The 20,151-nt window shown below is 47.3% G+C and overlaps 1 protein-coding gene across 1 annotated transcript; it reads right to left on the reverse strand.

Annotated features, from left to right (window-relative positions):
• Positions 1 to 141: 141 nt before the first annotated feature.
• Positions 142 to 17,254, reverse strand: LOC146355435 (tripartite motif-containing protein 10-like). Its single transcript, XM_084829885.1, has 10 exons — positions 17,133 to 17,254; positions 15,502 to 15,883; positions 13,257 to 13,353; positions 12,148 to 12,609; positions 9,625 to 9,720; positions 6,993 to 7,223; positions 6,799 to 6,821; positions 5,203 to 5,318; positions 3,910 to 3,983; positions 142 to 696 (listed from the first exon to the last, which is right to left on the reverse strand). The coding sequence occupies exons 1-10, from the start codon at positions 17,227 to 17,229 to the stop codon at positions 142 to 144; spliced, it is 2,133 nt and encodes a 710-aa protein (XP_084686011.1). The 5' UTR covers positions 17,230 to 17,254.
• Between the last annotated feature and the right edge of the window lie 2,897 nt (positions 17,255 to 20,151).

Raw genomic sequence — 20,151 nt, forward strand, 5'->3', positions numbered from 1 at the left:
CTGCGATCAGGAACTGGACGTCCTGCCTGAAAACCATTAGGACTGTAGTCTTTGGTCTGGGCTCTCCTGCAGCCACAGAGAAAGCTCTCGTGTGCCGCTTCCTTTCAGGATTGTTGAGGATTGTACTCAAGGTTCAGCACCTCAGCTTGACTTCCTGCCCCAGAAAAAGGGTCGGATTTTCTCCCCAGAGAATGACCCTGAATGGAACATGAAAATCAGTTCATCGGTATCCGCACTGAAAAATTCCACCTGGCCCCCTTCATAATCTAGACACACCCAGATTTTCCTGGGCTGTTGCCTCAAGGTCAAAAGGGTTGGCTTAGGGGAAGTCAAAGCCAAGACTCGACATAGAGAGGATGAGACATTGAATGCCTTCCCCACAGCCCAGACCCCTTCCTTAGGATTAAAGTTGATATATGGCTTCTTACTGACAGAGTCTCTTGCAACCCCCACAGCCCAACTTTCCTTCCCCCATGCCACCACTTCCACTTCCCACCAGTGTCTTCCTGAAGTGAATGCTTCACTGCCCAGCACAAAAGGCGTACAGTCACATCTCTCCGGGTTGTTGGGCAGGTCCCGCTTCTTCCACACCCTCATTGCACCCTTCAGGCGGCTAGACAGGATGCACCAGGGATGTGCCGTGTCTGCATCCAGAGTCATATTCAGTGCAGGACAGAGAGAGGAGAAAAGAGACGGCTGGATGGTGAATGGTACCAAGGGAAGGATTAGCATCACCTGCTGGAGAGACACTCACAAAATGTTCTCCTTCTTCCAGGCTTCACCTGAATCTAGATAGGAGGCCCAGTGCAGAAAAAGGGCAAACTAGACACCAGGCGTTGCTAGGCCTGGGCTCATAAGGCCTTGGCCCTGAATCTGTTTCCCATAGCCACAGATCTATTCTACAGAGCCCTAAGACTCCACTGATGCCAATGGAAGGGTTTTTTCCCCAGCTTAATAGCCATGCAGGGGGCAGTTTTCAAGGGGGACTGAAGCTGAGGACGGAAGGCTTAACTCTTGTTCCGGATCCTCTGGTTTGTCCCAAAGTCACTTCCTCAAGCAGAGGCAGGTCAGAGCCAGAGATAAAGCACTCGCTGAGGAAGGCAGTTGGGGCCCATTCATCTGAATATTTTTAAACTCCCACATCTCTCATAAAGGAGTCACAACACTTCACCCCAGAATTGTGCAGCATGGGACAAAAGCTACATACAGTCCAACTCCACACCAAAAGGCACGTCTGCCACCAACATCACTAACATCAAGCCTTGATGAAGCACTTCAGTGTTTTTGAAACATAGTGTATGCATAATGTCAGTAATCTTTTCATCAGTTCTATAGAGAGGGGCAGAATTATCCCCATATACAGGTGTGTGTGTAAGGCAGAGAATGGCTTGCATATTGGCTCACATCTTAATGTGCTGATGGCTGGGCTATTTGATTTCACAGCTCAAAGGCTTAGTCATTACACCACACCACTTCCTAAACACATGCTACGTCCCTCCTGACCATCCCCTCTAACCTAAATAGCCCCATTACTGCCCAAGACTTCTGTGAGGAAAAAAGAGAAATCCTTTGCATCTTCCAGAAAAAGGGTGTGTTCAGTCACTTGCCTAATGCCACCTGATCAAGGGGAAAAAAGACCTACAACTCCCAGCGTTCCTAAGCCAGTCATGCTGGCTGGGGCATGCTGGGAGTTGTAGGATGTTTTTTCTATCTAAATATGCATAGGATTGTGCCCTAAGTAACTAAACGAAGAACCACTATGGAGACACCACCATCCATCAGGTTTCCCACATTATCAAGTTTTTTTCAGATAGTTACCTGTATTAAGGGTTTGCCCCAGAGAATCTATTATGGGAAGGAAAGGGTGGCAAATTTAAATTCAGATCATCATTAAAAATATAAACAAAACAAAAAACTAGCCCTCTCACACCCCCAGCCCTCCCACACCCCCAGCCCCCAGGAAGGTGCCAGCTTCGATATCGTTTCCGCACCAGGTGACCTTTTTATTTGCCCAAGCTTTTTGTGTGTAAATGGGCTATAGCGTTTGTTTATTCATTCAGCTGAATGTGATGGTTTGTTTCTCTTCTTTTCAGCTTATCATTTTGAATCCCTTATTCTTTCTCTTTTAATTATAGTTCCAAGCTGCCTTGAGCATTTTTACTGGAAAGGCAGCAGAGGCGTATTTGGTGGTGGCGTATTTCGGTACATAAATATGTCTGCCGTAGTGCTGGGCCCATCAGTGCCGTAGTGCCAGGCCCATCAACCCCAGACACGTAAAACATGGCTTGCATACTAAGGAGAGCGTATGGGTGTGCAGCCCAGGGTTATTTCATTTTTTAAATGCATTAGTTAATTTTAATTAATTTCAATGTGTCCATGTGCTTGGAGCCTGCAGTATTACCTTCAAGCAATAGGGGCAGACTTCCCTAACCAGCACATAACTTCGCAGTCCATACAGTTTGAAGCTAGGGGAGATTAGTAGGCCAACTGGCCAAGGGACAGTATTATAGGCCTGCTCCATCCCCCCTGCTGTAGGGCAGCCCCCCTCAGGGGAATGGAGTGGACAGGCCCTTCCTTCAGGGGGAAACAGGCAGGGGCTATGCCTAGGGGTGACAACAGACATAGCTTCACTCAGACGGGACAGGTACAATGTGTCCAACTCTGACAGCTTTGTACGTTTGCTTGAAGACTCCGCTGTACCAAAATAGAGGCTGTTCCAACCCATGCAAAGCCAGACCTTGTTCACTAGTAATACAAACAGAAACACATAACTAAAAGAAAAGAAAAACGCTCTCTCCACACTAATTTCCATATTAAATTCAGCATTTAAATTAGGATTATGTTGAATGAGTTCACTGCGGGGTGCGTGTGCGCATGCGTCACGGAAGCGGTCTCCCAAGATTAGAAGACGGGCCTCTCCCAGACCCTAATTCAAGCTCCATCTCCTATCAAAATTTCTCTTCTCTTTCAGTCCCACAAAATTACCTGTATTCAGGGCTTGCTCCAGAGAATCTGTTATGTAGACAAAAAGGTGACAAAATTACTGACCATCATATGTGAAACACCAACAAAAATACCTCCGGATTCTCCTGTACGGATAACTCCTGATTTATAACAGCATTTAAATTAAGATCACGCTCTTGCAGTAATGCAGCATTCCCCAACCTGGCGCCCCCCAGATGTGTTGAATTACAGCTCCCATCACCCCCAGCCAGCATGGTCATGTTGGTTGGGCATGATGGGAGTTGTAGCCCAACACATCTGGGGGGTGCTACGTTGGGGAAGGCGGCAGTTATGGTTTATTCTTTACATCTAGAGTCTGTCAAGGGCAACATGGTGGTTGGGAAGCAAATTGGAAGGAGGACTTTAAAGCACGAAATGAGGAGGCACCTTCCAGTCAGACTGGTCCACTTTGAGATTGTTTCTAATTGGGGCAGGGACAGCAGAGGGCAGTGAAGCTGGTTATGTTAACCTATTGATACTTAAGATGCCCAAGACAAATGATGTAGCCTCCACCTCTTGTTCACCAGGTGAAATACTCAAGACGAGGCTGTTAATCACTGTACCTACTTTTGGTTTCATCGCAGAACCCGTAAACAACCGTGAGTATGGAATCACGAGCACACAATAAATGCCTTGTGTAGAAAAGCTCTAATACAGCATCTTTTAGAAAGTGGTAGAACTGGGTCTCACATAGTTTCTCCTCTTGACTAGCAAGGGAAGAGATGAGAGTACTGTCCAACCAGGATCTCTATTTATTCAAAACTCTTGGAATGGTGTTGGACAGATGTAATGCATAAAAGCATTTATATGCCACACTTTGCACTTGAAAAGCCCCCTCCCTCCGATCTATTATAAGAAATGGGATCTTCTTCTTGTGTGTGCATTTTTACAGTGCTTACTGCTTACTGCTTGCTGTTGATGGTGGTGATTAAGGAAGATATCCACTTCTGGCACCAGGAGAGCCTTTCCCTGTGCGGGTTCTTTAATGAGCAGGACAGCTGCATCATACAAACTACCCTCCTTCCTCCGGAATGGACAGGATGGCATGGGGAGGGAGGAAGAGGCTACTTCTGTCTCTCATTCTTTCACACCCCACGGGACCTTTTATGAACAAGGACAGTGGCTTTTCTTCTCCTCCTCAAAAGAGCCACCAAAAGGCAACAGAAGGAGGCTGTGTCTCTCCAGATATCTCGAGGAATCTTGCAAGAAAAGCTAGTTCCCTTTTTAAAAGGATCTCACTTTCCTTGCAACTAGTCTGGAACTGAAACACTCACAGACCATGGTGAAGCTAGGTAATTTTAGACCCTGGACTTAATGGTCTCATGGGGTGGGCTCTTTAGGCAGCTATATATAAAACACAACTAGTATTTCTCTTCCCCTCCTCCATTCCATAATTTACAATTGCTTCTACATTCCTGATATGTTAGAGCAAAGAACAACAACTGTTTGCCAACCCTGATTTTAAATAAACAAAAATTCCTGAGCATGTGCAGTTTCACAGTTTAACTTAAGTTAAGCCAGTATGGTGTAGTGGCAAGAGTGTTGGACTGGGAGCTGGGAGATCCGGGTTCTAGTCCCCACTCGGCCATGGAAGCTCACTGGGTGACTTTGGGCCAGTCACACACTCTCAGCCCAACCTACCTCACAGGGTTGTTGTTGTGAGGATAAAATGGAGAGGAGGAGGATAATGTAAGCCGCCTTGGGTTCCTTGCAAGAGGAAGAAAGGCGGGGTACAAATGCAATAATAATAAAATATATAAATAAATCATACCATCATTACCATCAGGAATAACATGGAGTTTGCTTCTCCTGCCCTGATGCTAAACACATTTATCTGGCAATAAGCAGTATTTTACTGCAGTAAAGGATAATACATCTTTAAAGTAAAAATAAAAAATGAGCATCTGTAACCATGTACAGACCCATCCAGCTGCCCCCTGACTATAACATGCTTTAAAAAATAAGAAGGGAAGCTGCAGCAGGCAGCACCAGCCCAGATGTGCCCTGACACACCCATGTTAGGCCAGGTGCTGATGCCAGGCCTGTCTGCTGCTGCCCCATCACCTGTTGCTCTCTGGGTGGTCATTTGGGGGGTCCTGGGCTCCAGGGCCCTGAATCTTGGTCCTGAGGTCCAGTCCTAGTGGCATCACTGCTCAAAGGGATATACATCCATCCCCTTTCTTAAGCTGTGCCCAGTACCTCGATAGTTCTCCATCACCTTTTCTAAAGCAGAACATTTCTGTGAGTAGATTCTGAGTCTCTTTTCCAGCTTGGGTGAGAAGTCTACCACTTGCTTTTCTAAATTCTTCTTACACCTGGAAGGAAATATGGTCAAGTTTCAGGTACAGTAATACAGCATCGTTCTCCTGAAGGGTTGTAGAATTACATGGCAAGCTTGGCTCTTACTGAAGAGCTGCTTCTGGGTAGGTGCCCCATCCTGCCATTTTAAAGCTAGAAATCTTTTTGAACAGCTTCTACACCAATCCATTTCACACAATTATCCTTGCTTTTTGTGTGACTTGAAGAACACCGAATTTAACCATTCAGCCATGGGATCTTATACTAGAAAAGGAAGAAGATTTTAGACCACCTGAAGCTGTAATTTTATTTGGAGAGTATGTCTCCCCACCCACCCCCACAGTACTATGTAAAGCTACCCAATTTGGCTTCTACTGACTTATTTCTTACCTAGTACATCAGGGGTGGGGGACCTCTTCCAGCCAAACAAAAAGCTCTCAGGGGCTGCATTCCAATGGTGGGCTGTTTAAGGCCAAAAGGGGTGGAACCAAAATACCAAAAACACCGGAATATTGTAACTTGGAGCTCCTACCGCCAGTAACTAAAGCCTTTGAGGGGGGGGGGGCTGGAAAACCCCAAAATGAATGGGGGAGTGTCCAGGAAAAGGGGGCAGGGCCATCTGGAGAACCCTGGAGGGCTGGATAGGGACCCCAGGAGGGAAGATTTGGCCCATGGGCCTAAGCTTCCCCATCCCTGTAGTACACCATCTAAAATTATCTCCAGCTTTGTTAATATAAAAATGATCTAGTTTCTCTCTGCTTTTGTTTTTTAGCTACCAAGGAACCTCTGTGTTTTGCCTAAGGATGGAGAGTGTTCTGAATTACAGCTGGATTTTATATTTTCTGAAATGGGAGACCATGCTTGTTTCTCCATGTTCATAACCCAACAACAAACCGTGGGTTCTCTTTCTGGTTATTCGTAGTGCATTCAGACATCACGACAAACCAGAATTCAGTAACCCATGGGTTAGAAAACCATGGGTTAGCGTTATTTGTGGACCAGGTCTGTAGAAGGCAGCTTCTGATGTTCTCACCCTTCACAAAGGAAAATGCTTGAAATCTGATGACAGATATGTGGTCAAGACATCTCTCCCCTCTTCAGAATGTGAAGGATATCAGATCTTAAGGATGGAGACCATTCCCACATTGCAAAGAAAATATCATTTCATGGTCATTCATATTGTCCCCCAGGATAACACAGTTTCTAAAACTCTTGATTGTACTCCACAGACTTTATATTGCAGAAATATGCTTCATTTTTTAATAGGACTGAAACTGTTCCACAGCACGTGAAAAAGAAAGGGGAATAAGGAAGAGCAGGAAAAAAGGAGGGCAGCACCAACTCTATCTTTTTAATGCAAACAGACAAAGTAGTGAACCTCATATAGTGCTGCAGTTAATAGTAGCATTTGTGTCCAAAAGCACCCCAATTGTCCTGAAGCCCTTTCACCTAAAGATGAGGAAAAACAGAAGAGCGAGTGGAGAAAGGGCCACATACCTGCTCAAAGCATTTCTGATGTCCTGAAATAGAGAAAGAGAAGAAATCATCTCACAGACTGAAGACTGTTTTGTTCTTTTTCTAGCTGGGATGCCTTTGCCCCTTCCCTATCTATGGAAAACAAAATATTACTCCTAGGATTGTGCCTTCTTTATTCCAAGAGACCTGGGAGGCACCTTTGTGTTAAGTCTCACCTGCAGGAATTCATTTGCTGGCTGCAGACACTTTCCCTCCATCTCTGTGATCAGCTGACTGAGTTGGGAAATCTTTGCAGAGAGTTTGGTGAGGTTTTGCTTTTCCCTCTTCTTGATCTCTCTCTCCAAATCTCCCAGTTGAAGTAACCAGAGCTGCTGTTTCTCTTCAAGAAACATCTGTACCTCCTCAAAGGCAGATCTGATCTTCTGCTTCTCCAGTTCTAACTGTGTCTGGGGAAAAATACATCAAAATTAAAGAAAGGGCAGAGGTAGAATATAAGATTTAGAGAGCAATCCTATGGCCACTAAACAGTGTCTAGAAGGCCATAGGATGTTTTGGTTTGGGGGAACTGAGCTTGGAGCCAGGTCTCTGAGCTTGGTTCCCAGAAACCGTTCTCCTCACCCCCTCCCCTGCCATCTTGTCAGCAGCACGGTTCTTCTCTGTCTCTGTGCTTGTAACTGCAGCGTGGAGCAGGAGAAAAGGGGCCGTTCCCGGGGGTGGGGAGGGGAGGAGACTGTGGAAGTGTAATTACGATATTTCCTATGCATCATAGAATCATAGGGTTGGAAGGGGCCATCCAGCCTCCCCCCTTCGCTCTGAAGTCCCCAGCTAGTTAGCCAAAATTGGCTGTCTAGCCACAAATGCAGGGCGGCCAGAGCATGAAGGACAGGATCCCCTCCGTGCACCACCCGCCCTGCATTGGATTGTTGGCCGCCTCCAAGTTTGGAGGCAGCCGACTATCCAGACAGACTATCCAGATAGGATTGCACCATTGGTCAATGGATGTTAGATAAGAGGCTGTGACCACAAGAGTGGATGACATGATCCTTCATAAAGCTTTTTTTATAGCTTGTGGGTACAGAAAAGGAGGCACACTTGGCCCAGAGTTCATAGCCACAATCTTTCTGACAGGGACACATATGCTGGATATGTTTCAACCTGCCTGTCTTTTTCAAATATATAATGGTCTTAAGTTCAAGGAACTTACATTAAAATGCGTACAGAACTATAAGCTATTGGAAAGACTAATTTGTTAAATGTGAACATAAATTGGCATGCCTATGTCACAATATATTTGTGGTCACTTGAAATTTGATGTAAAGTAGTAGCTAATTATCATAAGAACATAAGAAGAGCCCTGCTGGATCAGACCAAGGGTCCATCTATTCCGGCACCCCATTCACACAGTGGCCAACCAGCTTTTGACCAGGCAGTCACAAACGGGACGTGAGTGCAACAGCATCCTCCCGCCCCAATTACTCCAACAACTGGTATACGTAGTTCACTGCCTCTGCTACTGGAGGTAGCACATAGTCATCCGGACTAGTAGCCATTGATAGCCTTCTCCTCTAGGAATTTGTCCAACCCGCTTTTAAAGCCATACAAATGGGTGGCCATCCCTACACATTGTGGTAGTGAATTCCATAGTTTAACGATGCGCTGTATCCTTTTATCTGTCCTGAATCTCCCACCAATCAGCTTCATGGAATGACACTGGGTTCTAGCATTATGAGAGAGGGAGATCTTCATCGAGCTGTCCACCACAACCCCAAAATCTCTTTCTTGGCCAATCACCACTAGCTCAGATCCCATCAGGTTATACTTGAAGTTCGGATTTTTTGCCCCAAACATGCATTCACATGGAGGAGAAGCTGAATTCACATCTCCAAGAACTCTGTCCACATCCTCAGGCTGCATCAATTGAAACACATCCAATTGAACTGGACAAGCAGGTACCAAAGGTACATCTACTGGGACATGAGCAACTTTATCCACAAAATGTCAAGCAAATTGTTCACAGTGGGCTACCAAGCTGTCCTCTCCTTCACACCGTGAACCAAGATGTAAGGGACCTCTAACTATTTGGAACAGCTCTGCTGTCCATTTTTCAGCAGATACCATGATAGCAGGCCCACAGGCCAAATCTGGCCCTCTCAGGGTTCCAGTCCAGCCCTCCTGAGGTTCCCCAAATGGTCACACCCTCTTTTCCTGGCCACAATTCCCGTTCCCCGATTGCCAATAGTTTGGTGGTTTTCCAGCTTGTACATGATTTTTTTCCCATTCTAAAAGGTTGAAATGCCTCTCCTAAGGCTTACTAATTGGCAGTAAGAACTTGAAGTTAAAATAGGCCAGTATTTGGGGTATTTTGTCTCCACCCCTTTTTCATTTAAGAACATGAGAACGTAAGAAGAGCCCTGCTGGGTCAGACCAAGGGTCCATCTAGTCCAGCACTGTGTTCACACAGTGGCCAACCAGATTTGACTTCACCCGCCCCTGGAATGTGACTCCCAATACCTTCTCTGGAATGGAATTCGGCCCTTGGGCTGAAAGAGATTTCCCACCTCTGGAGTAGGCTCTAATATGAGCTCTAACCTGTGATGGGTCATAATCGTCATGGCGTTTCCACCACTCTGCTTGTCTTCCCTGCTAAAGGTTTCTTTGCCTCTTCAGAAAGGACCTTCCAAATATGAAATAATGAACTTGCATTTCTGAACCAGGCTGTAGCCACCACAGAACAACACAAATGCATGTCAGACCCAGAAAATTATTTCCCTTCACCAATGGAGGGTATGAGGAATCCGCCCATCCACACAAAGCCCCAACATATGAGCCATTATAACAAACACCGACCAGATATTCCAGGCTTTCCAATTCTTCAACCAATTTCTGGTCTTCTAGTTTCTCTCTCTCTTTCTTCATAGACTCCAGATGGGCCCTGATTTTTTTCTGCAGAAACAGGTTTTGCTCTGTCAGGAGGTATGTCAGTGATGTCATGCAAATCAGTGATTTTCCAAGAAAATCACATTGGATCTGACTGTGAAGGGCTAGGAACGTACTGACAACCCTTCCCATTATGCTGGGAAAACCAGGTAGCTCTGCTGTGACTTGCCCATTCACGTCTTCTCTGTCTTTCCTGCTCAAAGTGGTGATATTGTGGGAACAGTTGTTAAGGATTTGAATTACAACTCACAAGTTTTGTGTCACATGCATAACTGTAAAGAATAGCAATCATTCTGGTATTTGCAAAGTTTGGGTGAGCGCCAGTTCTTATGTAGCCAAATCGGCACCATCCACGTACAAGAGGAACAGTACGCTTGAGGGAATCCCGAGGTTTGAGAAGTACAAAATATCTTGAGGGGAAAAAACACTTTACATCATTCCTGTGCCCTCACTGGTTGTGTCCCCCACAAAGGCAGTGTCTGATTGGTTCAGATCAATGCCACTCAGAACATAAGTTAAAAAAAAAGTTTTCTTTTATAATGGTGTGCCATGGGGCCTGCAGGCTTGGCTGTCCGGTTGCCTCAGCACTTCCTTTTGCCAGAGGGGCTGGACGGGCAAGGAGAAGCAGGAGCCTCTGCCAGGTAAAAGAAAAAAGAGGGAGGGAGGGGTGGCTCGCAGGGCAGAGGGCCCCCCCAGCCTGAATGATGTGCAAGCAAACGGGGGGGGGGGTATTGTCAGCACAATGCCAAGGACCCACTGGGATCTGCTGCCAACCCTGGCCACAAGCAAGCCCCCCATTTTTCCTTCCAGAACTGTCTTTGACCCACCAGTCTAGTATAAATCCTGGGGTGGACTAATCCGTGATTAACCCAGATCATTCTGAAATACAAGCAATGGATTATCCAGAAATATCACACACTCCCTTCCCCCGCAAAATGTTTTAAAGTACCTTGAATATGAGAAGGTGACAAAACATGACAAAAGTTTGAATTGATACCACCATAACCCAAGACTCCCTGCCTTACATCTATAACATTTATATCCGTAAGATACTCTGTGGTCAAAATCTGTAGGATGGTATGAACTTTTAAGATGTTTAGTTTTTTTTCTTAGTGCTAAATAACTCAGTTCCACATAGTGCATGGAAGTGGGGGTGGGACAGGGTAGAGCTTTGCTGCTGCTGCTGTGAGTATGAAGCTAGATGGGTGGTGCCACTTTTTAAAAGTTGGGGTAGATTTCACTGCAGTTTGAAGAAGAAGAAGAAGAAGGAGAAGGAGGAGAAGTCTGCAAAATGCCTTGAAACAAATGAGCCTTAAGCATAAAATTAAATGCTTACACCCCACTCATTTCATTTTGTCCAATTCCTTCTGGAAGAAAGAGACTGGACAGGTTTAGTTGCATCTAGGAGCAGGTGAAGGAGCCTGAATGACCTGAATGGTTCATCGAGTCACATTGTTTGGGAGCAATAACCGTAGTGGAACTAGGGGAGTGTGGTAATGGGCGACTTGGACAAGGGGGTAAAACAGATATTAAAGAGCACATATTTGAGCAGGAGCCATCTATCTGAGTTGTGAGAAGTGAACATTTTAGCAGCACTACCCTCTAAAGTCTACAACCACCCTTAACTTGACCCATTCCTATTATAGAGGGCGGGGGGCATAAACGGGGGATCCTGCTTCAGATGCAGGAACAACTAGATACTGCACTGAGCAACGGGACTATCCTGCCCTTCCATGGAAAAATGCCCAAGGGGCAGCCATATGGAAGCTCCATTGTTTTTCTCTTTGGCTACCATCTTTGACCTCCAGTCACAGAGGAGTGAGGTGGGCCTAGGGCATAATAAGGGAAGAGATTCAGAGAAAGCCTGAAATAACGCTCTGTGATGTGGAAGGGGGCTGTCTGATCTAGCCATAAAAAAAGGTAAAGGTGTCCCCATATCTAGCCATAGTGAGGGATAAATTAGTGCCATGGTTGACCAAGCTCAGCCTTAACATCTGTTTTGAAGGTGAGGGCTTAATCCTGGGAACATATGAAATAGCAACAGATGAAAGTGCCCTCAAGCAAGGAAGTGCATTTTCTTTATTACTGAGAACAGAGAAGACCACACATTGCAGGTGAGGGGAAGAGCTTCTGGATCAGATGGGTTTTTTGTTTCCAGACTGAGATAGCAACAGGGGAATCTGCCTTATATCGAGTCAGACCGTTGGTCCATCTAGCCCAGTATTGTCGACACTGACTGGAAGCGGCTCTCCAGGGTTTCAGGCAGGAGTTCTTCCTAGACCTACCTGGAGGTGCCGGGGATTGAACTTGGGATCTTCTGCATGCAAAGCAGGTGCTCTACCACTAAGCTTTGGCCCCTTCCGTTCCAGCAACTTTTTCCGGGCATGATAGGAAGACCAGACTTGAATGTCAAAGATCTCAATGTTTTCCTACCTTGTATTCCTGGGTAGCCTCTTTCAGGAGAAGTGTAGTATGTGCTCTGTGCTCTGGGGATCTTTCACAGTTTATGCACACTAATTCTCCATCCTCAATGCAAAACAGGTTGAGTTTCTCCTTATGGTTCACACACAGATTCTCCTTTGCTGGTTTGAGTGGGAGGAGTTTGATCTTTTCTACTATATTTGCCAGCGGCCAATTTGGCCGAAGATTCCCTTTCTGGATCTTGGCTTTACAGAGGGGACACTCCACGTCCCCCAATTCTTCCCATATCTCACAGTACTTGGTGATACAAGCCCGACAGTAGTTGTGGCCACAGTCCACAGACACCGGATTTGTCAGATGCTCCTTACAGATGGGGCACTTGGTTTCCTCTTTCACATCTGTGGCTGGTGGGGCTGAAGCCACATTGGAGGAAGTCTCTTTGGCTTTGCTGTGAGATGTCACAGTGTGGGGGACCTGTAGGAGGACAACAGGATGAGAGGTAAGAAGCATCTGTTGGATAACAGCTATTTCTCAATCCTTCCAGTGGGAGGGAGTCTCATTTCAAGAGCTCTAATCATTCGCTCTAATAGCAAATTTCTGAGGTTGAGTGCCTACCACTTTGTAAGCAAAATGGGGCCACCCTAAAAATACGGAAGCAGTTTCTACATACTCAAGGGACTTGTAGGTACACAGAAGTATCTACATTTGGAAAGTAAAAGGGAAAAGCGGGGGGACACCCAAAATGTCCTGATAAAGACTTGTGAGATTTTAGGCTATACCAAATGCTGTGGTGGTAGTTGAGAAAAAAAATGAAATGGGAAACTATATTCTCCAGGGGCCAGTGTGGCCAAAGATTTCCTTTCCAAATCTAGGCTTTGCAAAGATGACACTCCAGGGCCTTCAAGTTCTTCCCATTTCAGGCAGTTTTGGTGATACTGTTAGAAGTGTGGGTGCAACTCAGCTAACTTCAAAAAGAAAAAAGGAAAGCTGACGTGTCTGCATGAAAAGGGAATCGATAGAGAGGGGAAAACTCCAAGCTTCCTAGACTGTCCTCTGATCCATACTGACCTTCCTTCCCATGGTAGACTGATACTCTTGGGGTTGCTAACCTCACTTCCTACCTCCTTCTTCTTCATGCTCTTGCCTCTCAGAGAGGAGACATCTCTTTGGGTCTCCCCACATCTTGAGTTGGGGACCCTCCTATTCAACATGTATTTCCTGCAATAAATGCAAGCTTTCTTATTCCTTTGACCCAGAGTCTCCAGTGTGATTTATACAGGGTAAATCATGCTCCTTCAGTTAGGATTTCACACAGCTCAGCCTCATCAAGTTCTTGCTGTTAATATAAGTATACAAGAGCCCTGCTGGATCAGACCAAAGGTCATCCAGTCCAGCATTCCGTTCACACAGTGGCCAACCAGCTGCCAACCAAGAGCCCACAAGCAGGACATGAGCACAACAGCACCCTCCTGCCCACGTTCCCCAGCAACTGGTATACACAGGCTCACTGTCTCTGGTACTGGAGGTAGCACACAGCCATCAGGACCTGTAGCCATTGATGGCCTTCTCCAGGAATTTGTCTAACCCCCTTTTAAAGCCATCCAAATTGGTGGCCATCGCTACATCGTGTGGCAGCGAATTCCACAGTTTAAATATGCAATGTGTGAAGAAGCCCTTCAATTTCTCTGTCCTGAATCTCCCACCAATCAGATTCCACTGGGTTCTACTATTTTGACAGAGGGAGAAAAATGTCTCCCTGTCCACATTCTCCACACCATGCATCATTTTGCACACCTCTCTCATGTCTCCCCTTACCCTCCAAAAGATACAGCCCTGACAAAAGTTGTGGCCAGAGCCCAGAGATACAGATCCTCCTTGCAGATGGGTGTGTGAGGTCCTGATCTGGATGGGCACCACAGTACTCCAGGAGAGGAGGATTAAGCCTTCCCCCGACGCACGGATTTTCTCCCAAACCCCACCCCACCCCTCATGGGGGGTCGAAATAAAATAGAAAAAAAATCCACGGATGCTGATGGAGACTTTGATTGTTTTTTAAATATATGTGAGGAGGGAAAACAGTGGGAGAGATTTAACCCTCCCCTCCCAGAGCATAGTGGACCTGATCCGAATCAGGGCCACACACGCTTACACTAGAGTTTAAAAAAAAGACTAGCCATAGCAACACACACCCAACTAGCATAAAACAGTGGGAGAGATTTAACCTTCCCCTCCCAGAGCACGGTGGTCCCGATCCAAATCAGGGCCACATGCGCTTACACTAGAGTTTAAAAAAGACAAGCCTCAGCGACACACACCCAACTGGCATAAAACAGTGGGAGAGATTTAACCCTCCCCTCCCGGGGCATAGTCATCCTGATCCGAGTCAGGGTCACATGCACTTACACTAGAGGTGTTTTTTTTTAAAGACAAGCCTCAATGACACATATGCAACTAGCATAATGTGTAGTTTGGCTCTGAGACTCTCTGCTTCTGTTACACTCACTTCTGTGGCTCCTGGGCCCCAGGCACCCGTGCCTCATGGCCTGGGTGGCCACATACAAATTGCCAAAAAAGAGGAAATGCATAACCAAAACAGAGGGCGAAGATCTGCGTATGTATAGATGCAAATTTAGAAATACTTACTGCGATTGCAGAAATACAGTGCCTCTCACCCTGCTGTGGAAGACTGTGACCAAATGACCTGTGTGCTTGCCTGTTCAGCCTGCTGTTGAGGTGCTAACTTTTCATGGGCAACAGTTCTTATGGTTCATTATCTTTAAACTGGAACTGGACAGGACAGGGCCTTCAAACAGAGAGCCGTCCTACAGGATGCAGCCCAGTGAATGAGTGTGTGTTTCTTCTCCCTTCCTCTCCCTGGATGGAGTGAACTGAGGAAACTATTTCACTCCCATCCTCCACTTGGAAGGTTTGGCTATACAGAATGATTTCTTTCCACTTTCCATCAAGATTCTGAACATGAGCAGGCGATCCTGTACATCCGCAGATTGCTTTTCAGTTTCTCCTTAATCTCAACATTTCCCTTTTGGGTAGAGGAAACATCAACGGATGTTTACTGACTATGAGCAAGCAATCGAGTATTCAGAAGATAGTCCTTCTCAACTGGATAAATGTAACAGGGAGACATATATACTCCAGTGCTGGATAACAGGAACATGTAGACTGGAGAATAATTCCCCCCGCCCTGCCCAATAAACAGTGGAAAGCCAAAATGCTCTGTGAAATGGAGGGGATGGGACTATTGTTAGACATGAGAGAAACTTGTATAGGAATTAATCTACACAGAACCCTCCAAAAAAAGTGTGAATTAATTCCCCGCCCCCCTTTCCCATTGTGCTAATTTCCTACCTTGTATTTTGAGCAATCCCTTCTGCTGGAACTGCAAAGCTGATGGGGTCTTGATCATCCTCGCAGAAGGGTTTCAGAGGGGCCTGGTGCCTCCCACACTCTCCCCTCTTTCCTTCTGCTTTCTTTCCTTCCATACATTCCTTCGCTGTTTTGACAAGATTTGCCAGTTGCTGGTTTGGCCTGCAGTTGACTTCCTGAAAGGTTTTTCCACAGCAAGGGCAGGAAGCTTCTGCGCCCAACTCTCCCCAGCACTGGAGGAGGCAGGCATGGCAGAAATTGTGCCCACAGTCTATAATCATTGGGTCTGTGAAGAATTCCTGGCAGATGGGACAAGTAGTTATATCCTCAACAGGAACGTCAGCTTCCGTGGCCATCTTTCTTTCTGAAACGTACGAATACGAGCCTTGGGGTCAAACTACTTCTTAGTTTAAGAGTGTATGAACTTGAGTGTGCATCCTGTATTTTTACTTACGTGTTTGTTGGAGTGGTCAACTTGATCCATGGGCCTGTCCTCCCATGAGGCATGGTGAATCCCTTGCCTCAGGCAGCAGGTTGGAGCCAGCGCTAGAGGGTGGCAGAACGAGCGCGAACGCCTGCCTCACCTACCGCCTGCTCTGCCTCTGAGGTAGATGTTTCTGGGTTCCCCCTGCCATGCACTGACCGCCTTTCCTCCAATGTGGACATTGCTGTTGTTTTTCCCCCTTTCCCCTAGCTGGGGAAGAGAGATCTAAATCTCTCACTCCAACCTTTCCCCAGTCAGCGACTTGTTCAGGTAGCAATACTGCCCAGCATCCTGACCCACCCTTGCCTGTTCCATCATGACAGCAGCTTCTCCTCTGCATTGCTGCCTGCTGCCTAGAGCAGTGGTCTTCTGTATTTTTCAAGCAGGAGCCACTTTGGCTCCACACACTGCCACTGAGGCTACTTGGGGCCTTTCCTGGGCTGTGGGGGAGCCACTCTCCTCTCCAGACAAGCATCGAGGCTGTACACAGGCATCAACTAGAGGCCTTCCCAGGCCTCTCCTCCCCACCATCCTCCATGTCGTCCAAGCAAGGCCAGGTCACCAGGCAGGCAAATCCCAACAGGCTCACTTGGCCATTTGATTGGGATGGATCTTTTGCTCGTCACCGAGAGAGTGCTCTGCTCCACCCAGTGCTGCAAAATCTCCCAGCTCAGGCCCATGTTGCTCTCTTGCCCGCACATTCCATCTCCCCTCCAGCACTTATGCAGTGGACTTCTGCAGCTGGCCCTTCCGGTACCCCAGATCACAGCAGCTGGCCCACCACTGAAGCAAACAAGTCACAGAGCCCCTGCTAAGGGTGAGCAGCTCCTGTAAACAGAGTGAGTGAACGAGAGAGAGAGAGAGAGAGAGAGAGAGAGTGGTGAGCCATACTAGAAGTCATTGGGAGCTACCAGTGACCTTCAGGCCTTGCAGTGAAGAACAGTGGCATAGACGGAAAGGGTGGGAGAGCCTGTGGTGAGAAGGAGGACGAGCGGAGGCTGATGGGGGCATTTTAAAATGCAACCAGGTGCTGCTGCTCCTCTCAGCCCCTTCCTTGTGTTGGTTGCTTGCCTGTTTTTCGCTGCTGATCCCACCCCAATACCCAAGTCAGTAGGGCTGCGTCACCTACCTGTGGGGCGAGGAGACGAGAGGGCTGAGGATGCTGCCGCACATGTAGCCAGAATAGGTTGGCAATGGACCTTGGCAGCAAGAGGACAAACAGCCATGCACCGGGAGTCCGCCACTCATCCCGGAAGCTGGCAGGTAAAAGAAAGCCTGGAGCAGGGGAGAGGCAGGGGCGGGGTTAAAAGAGTCCAGCAGACAGAGAGCCGGGCAAAGGTGCGTGGAGGGAGAGAGGACAGACACGCTGAAGGAAGCAGAGGCAGAGAAGCGAAGGGAGGCAAAGGGAAAGACATGGTGGTTAAATAAGCCTGGCGGGACCACCTCAGAGGCCTCGCTAGGAATGAGCGACCTCTGGATCCTGAAGGAACACAGCAGCAGGGCTTCTGCTGCAGACACTCCCACAAAGCCTAGTAAGTGGAGCCAAAGACCGAACCACCCAGAAAGCTTTGGCTATTGGGCGGTACAGAAATGTAATACATAAATAAATAAAGACAGTGCATGGAAAAGATTGAAAGCAAAAGGAGAAGGGGACAGCAGAGGATGAGATGGCTAGATAGTATCACTGATGCAATGAATATGGACTTGAGCACGCTCTGGGAGAGAGCGGAGGACAGGAAGGCCTGGCGTGCTATGGTCCACAGGGTCACAAAGAGTCAGACATGACTCAACGACTGAACAACAACAACAACAAATGGAAACGGAAAGGGCTGACTACAAGCCAACTCAAGAAACAGGCAAAGGAATTCAATCGTGGGGAAGAAGAGGAATTGGAGGCAGAGAGGAACAAGAGTTTCTGGTGGAGCAGAAGGAATCTAGGCCCCAGGACAGGCCATATACTCCCAGTTCTTGGGGGAGTCTACCGCCACCACAAGGGCAGAGTCTGAAATCGCATGCAGCCAGCCCTAGTTCATTTGAAACCCAGTTGACTTTAATCCTAGGTCCGTTCTCCAATGAGGGGAAAGGAAGCAGGGCATGCAGACCTGAACCACGTAGACAGGATACCTAGAGAACTTACCTGTAAGCTCAGCATGATGCAGTCGTTGCCACAACTGGATGGGGTTGCACTCCCTCTGAAGGAAGAGGTCCATAGTTTCAGGGTGCCTCTGGATCCATCTTTGTCACTGGAATCCCAGGTGACTTCAGTAGCTCAGAGCGCCCACTATCAACTTTGCTTGGTACAACAACTATGCCTGTTCCTGGATAGGGATAGCCTAGCCACTGTTGTAGTAACCTCACAATTAGACTACTCGAATGCACTCTGTGTGGGGCTGCCCTTGAGCCTGGTTTGGAAAATGTAGCCAGTGCAGAATGCAGCAGCTAGGGTGCTCAGTGGGACACCCAGCCATGTACACATTACACCTGTGTTAAAAGAACTGCCCTCGTTGCCTATTAGCTACTAAGGGATTTCAAGGTTCTGTTAACATACAAAGCCCTTAACAACTCGGGACCAGGGAACCTAGCAGACCATCTTCCCCAGGGCCAGCCCACCCATGAAGCAGGGTGAAGCCCCTGCTTCAGGTGGTGGAATGGGAGGAACAGTTGAATGCAGCACTCCCTCCTCCATCCTGCCTCCTTGAGGCCCACCACTGCCTCCAGTGGGTACTCTGGAGAGCAGCAACCCACTCAGTGATGCTAGTGGTGCTCCAGAGAGTCTTGCTGGCTCTCCTCTCCCACTGTAGCAAATGCTGCAGAGAGAAAGCAGCTGACAGGGCTCTCTGGAGCAGCTGCCTGCTCTCTGTTTTGCTCTCAGCGAAACAAAGGACAAGTGACTGCTCTCAGCCACCTGCCCTCTCTGTAGAGCTGCATCAGCCAGAGAGCTGGCCAGGCCCAATTGCCTGGCTCTGAGGAAGGACCCCTTTAGAGTCAGGCATTTGGACCTCATCAGCTCTGTGGCGGCTGCTTTTTACATTCAATGCAGCTCTTCAGAGAGGAGTAGCAGAAGCGCTGGGAAAGGGTGACATGGTAGGAGTGGGACACAGGGTGGGAATGGGGGAAACATGGCAGGGGGTGGGGGGAGATGTGCTGGGGTGGTGGAGGCACACATATGCTCTCCCGTCTCAGGCAGCAAGAAAACCTACGCCAGCCCTTACCTTTCCCGATATACACTCAGCCAACTTTTAAGATCCTCAGATGAGATCCTGCTGATAATTCCACAGCCAACAGAAAGCTGCCATATGACATCTCAAAAGCGGGCCTTCTCAGCAGTGGCACCCACCCACCACAACTCCCTCCACTGTGCAGTTCAGGAGACAGAACGTTTGGTTTTAAACACCTCCTGAAACTGTACCTGTTTAGACAAACTTTCCCTGGCTTGTAATTGATTATTTTCTATTGTTGCTTTAAAAAAAAATATTATTGCCATTACTTATCTTTGCTTTTGTAATTGTTTTATTGAATATTTTAACAGTGATTTTAAATACTTTGTTATGTAAACTGCTTAGAGATGTTGCTGTATCAAGCTATTATTAATAAACTGGGAACTGGGATATTAATAATAGGGAGTGACTTCTAACTACTTACGTAAATTAATAAAATGGGCTTCCTACTTTTGAGTTGAAATGCCCTTGAGCCTTTTTGCTCTGGTCTTCATGGATCAAGCAACCTTTGATATGCCTTTCCCATCAGTAGTGATGTACGAAAGTCACTTCCCTGGTCCCGCAGCTTGCTTTGCGATGGGGGGGAGGCGCTTCGGTTCTCCCCCCGAAGTTCAGGCCGGGGGGGGAGGCGCCCCGCCTCGCCCAGCCGAAATTCAGGCCGGGGAGAAGTGCCCCATCTCCCCGGCTGCGAAATAAAAAAGTGAATGAAAAAACAAACACACACACGTGATAGGCTACGTAACGATTAACGTAGCCTATCACGGCTAGATTTCCAAAGTCAGCCGTGATAGGCTACGTTAATCGTTACGTAGCCTATCACGGGTGACTTTGGAAAAAAAAAAGCACGTACGCAAATGGCGGCACCCTTATTTTCGCCGTAGTCTACGTAAATCTTTACGTAGACTACCCCTGCCCAAATAAGGAACGCAA

This window comes from Heloderma suspectum, chromosome 2 (genome assembly GCF_057233095.1).
Source record: "Heloderma suspectum isolate Gila_16-S chromosome 2, 16-S_ref, whole genome shotgun sequence".
Classification (NCBI taxonomy): Eukaryota; Metazoa; Chordata; class Lepidosauria; order Squamata; family Helodermatidae; genus Heloderma; species Heloderma suspectum.

Bases quoted from the DNA above. Each gene is read 5' to 3' on its own strand.
- LOC146355435 (XM_084829885.1), bottom strand. From the start codon at position 17,229: ATGGCTGTTTGTCCTCTTGCTGCCAAGGTCCATTGCCAACCTATTCTG. The intron at 7,224-9,624 runs GTCGGTGTTTGT...ATTTTTCCCCAG, and splicing joins TGGAAAGCCTGGAATATCTG to ACACAGTTAGAACTGGAGAA. The intron at 6,822-6,992 runs GTGAGACTTAAC...TCTCTATTTCAG, and splicing joins CAGCAAATGAATTCCTGCAG to GACATCAGAAATGCTTTGAG.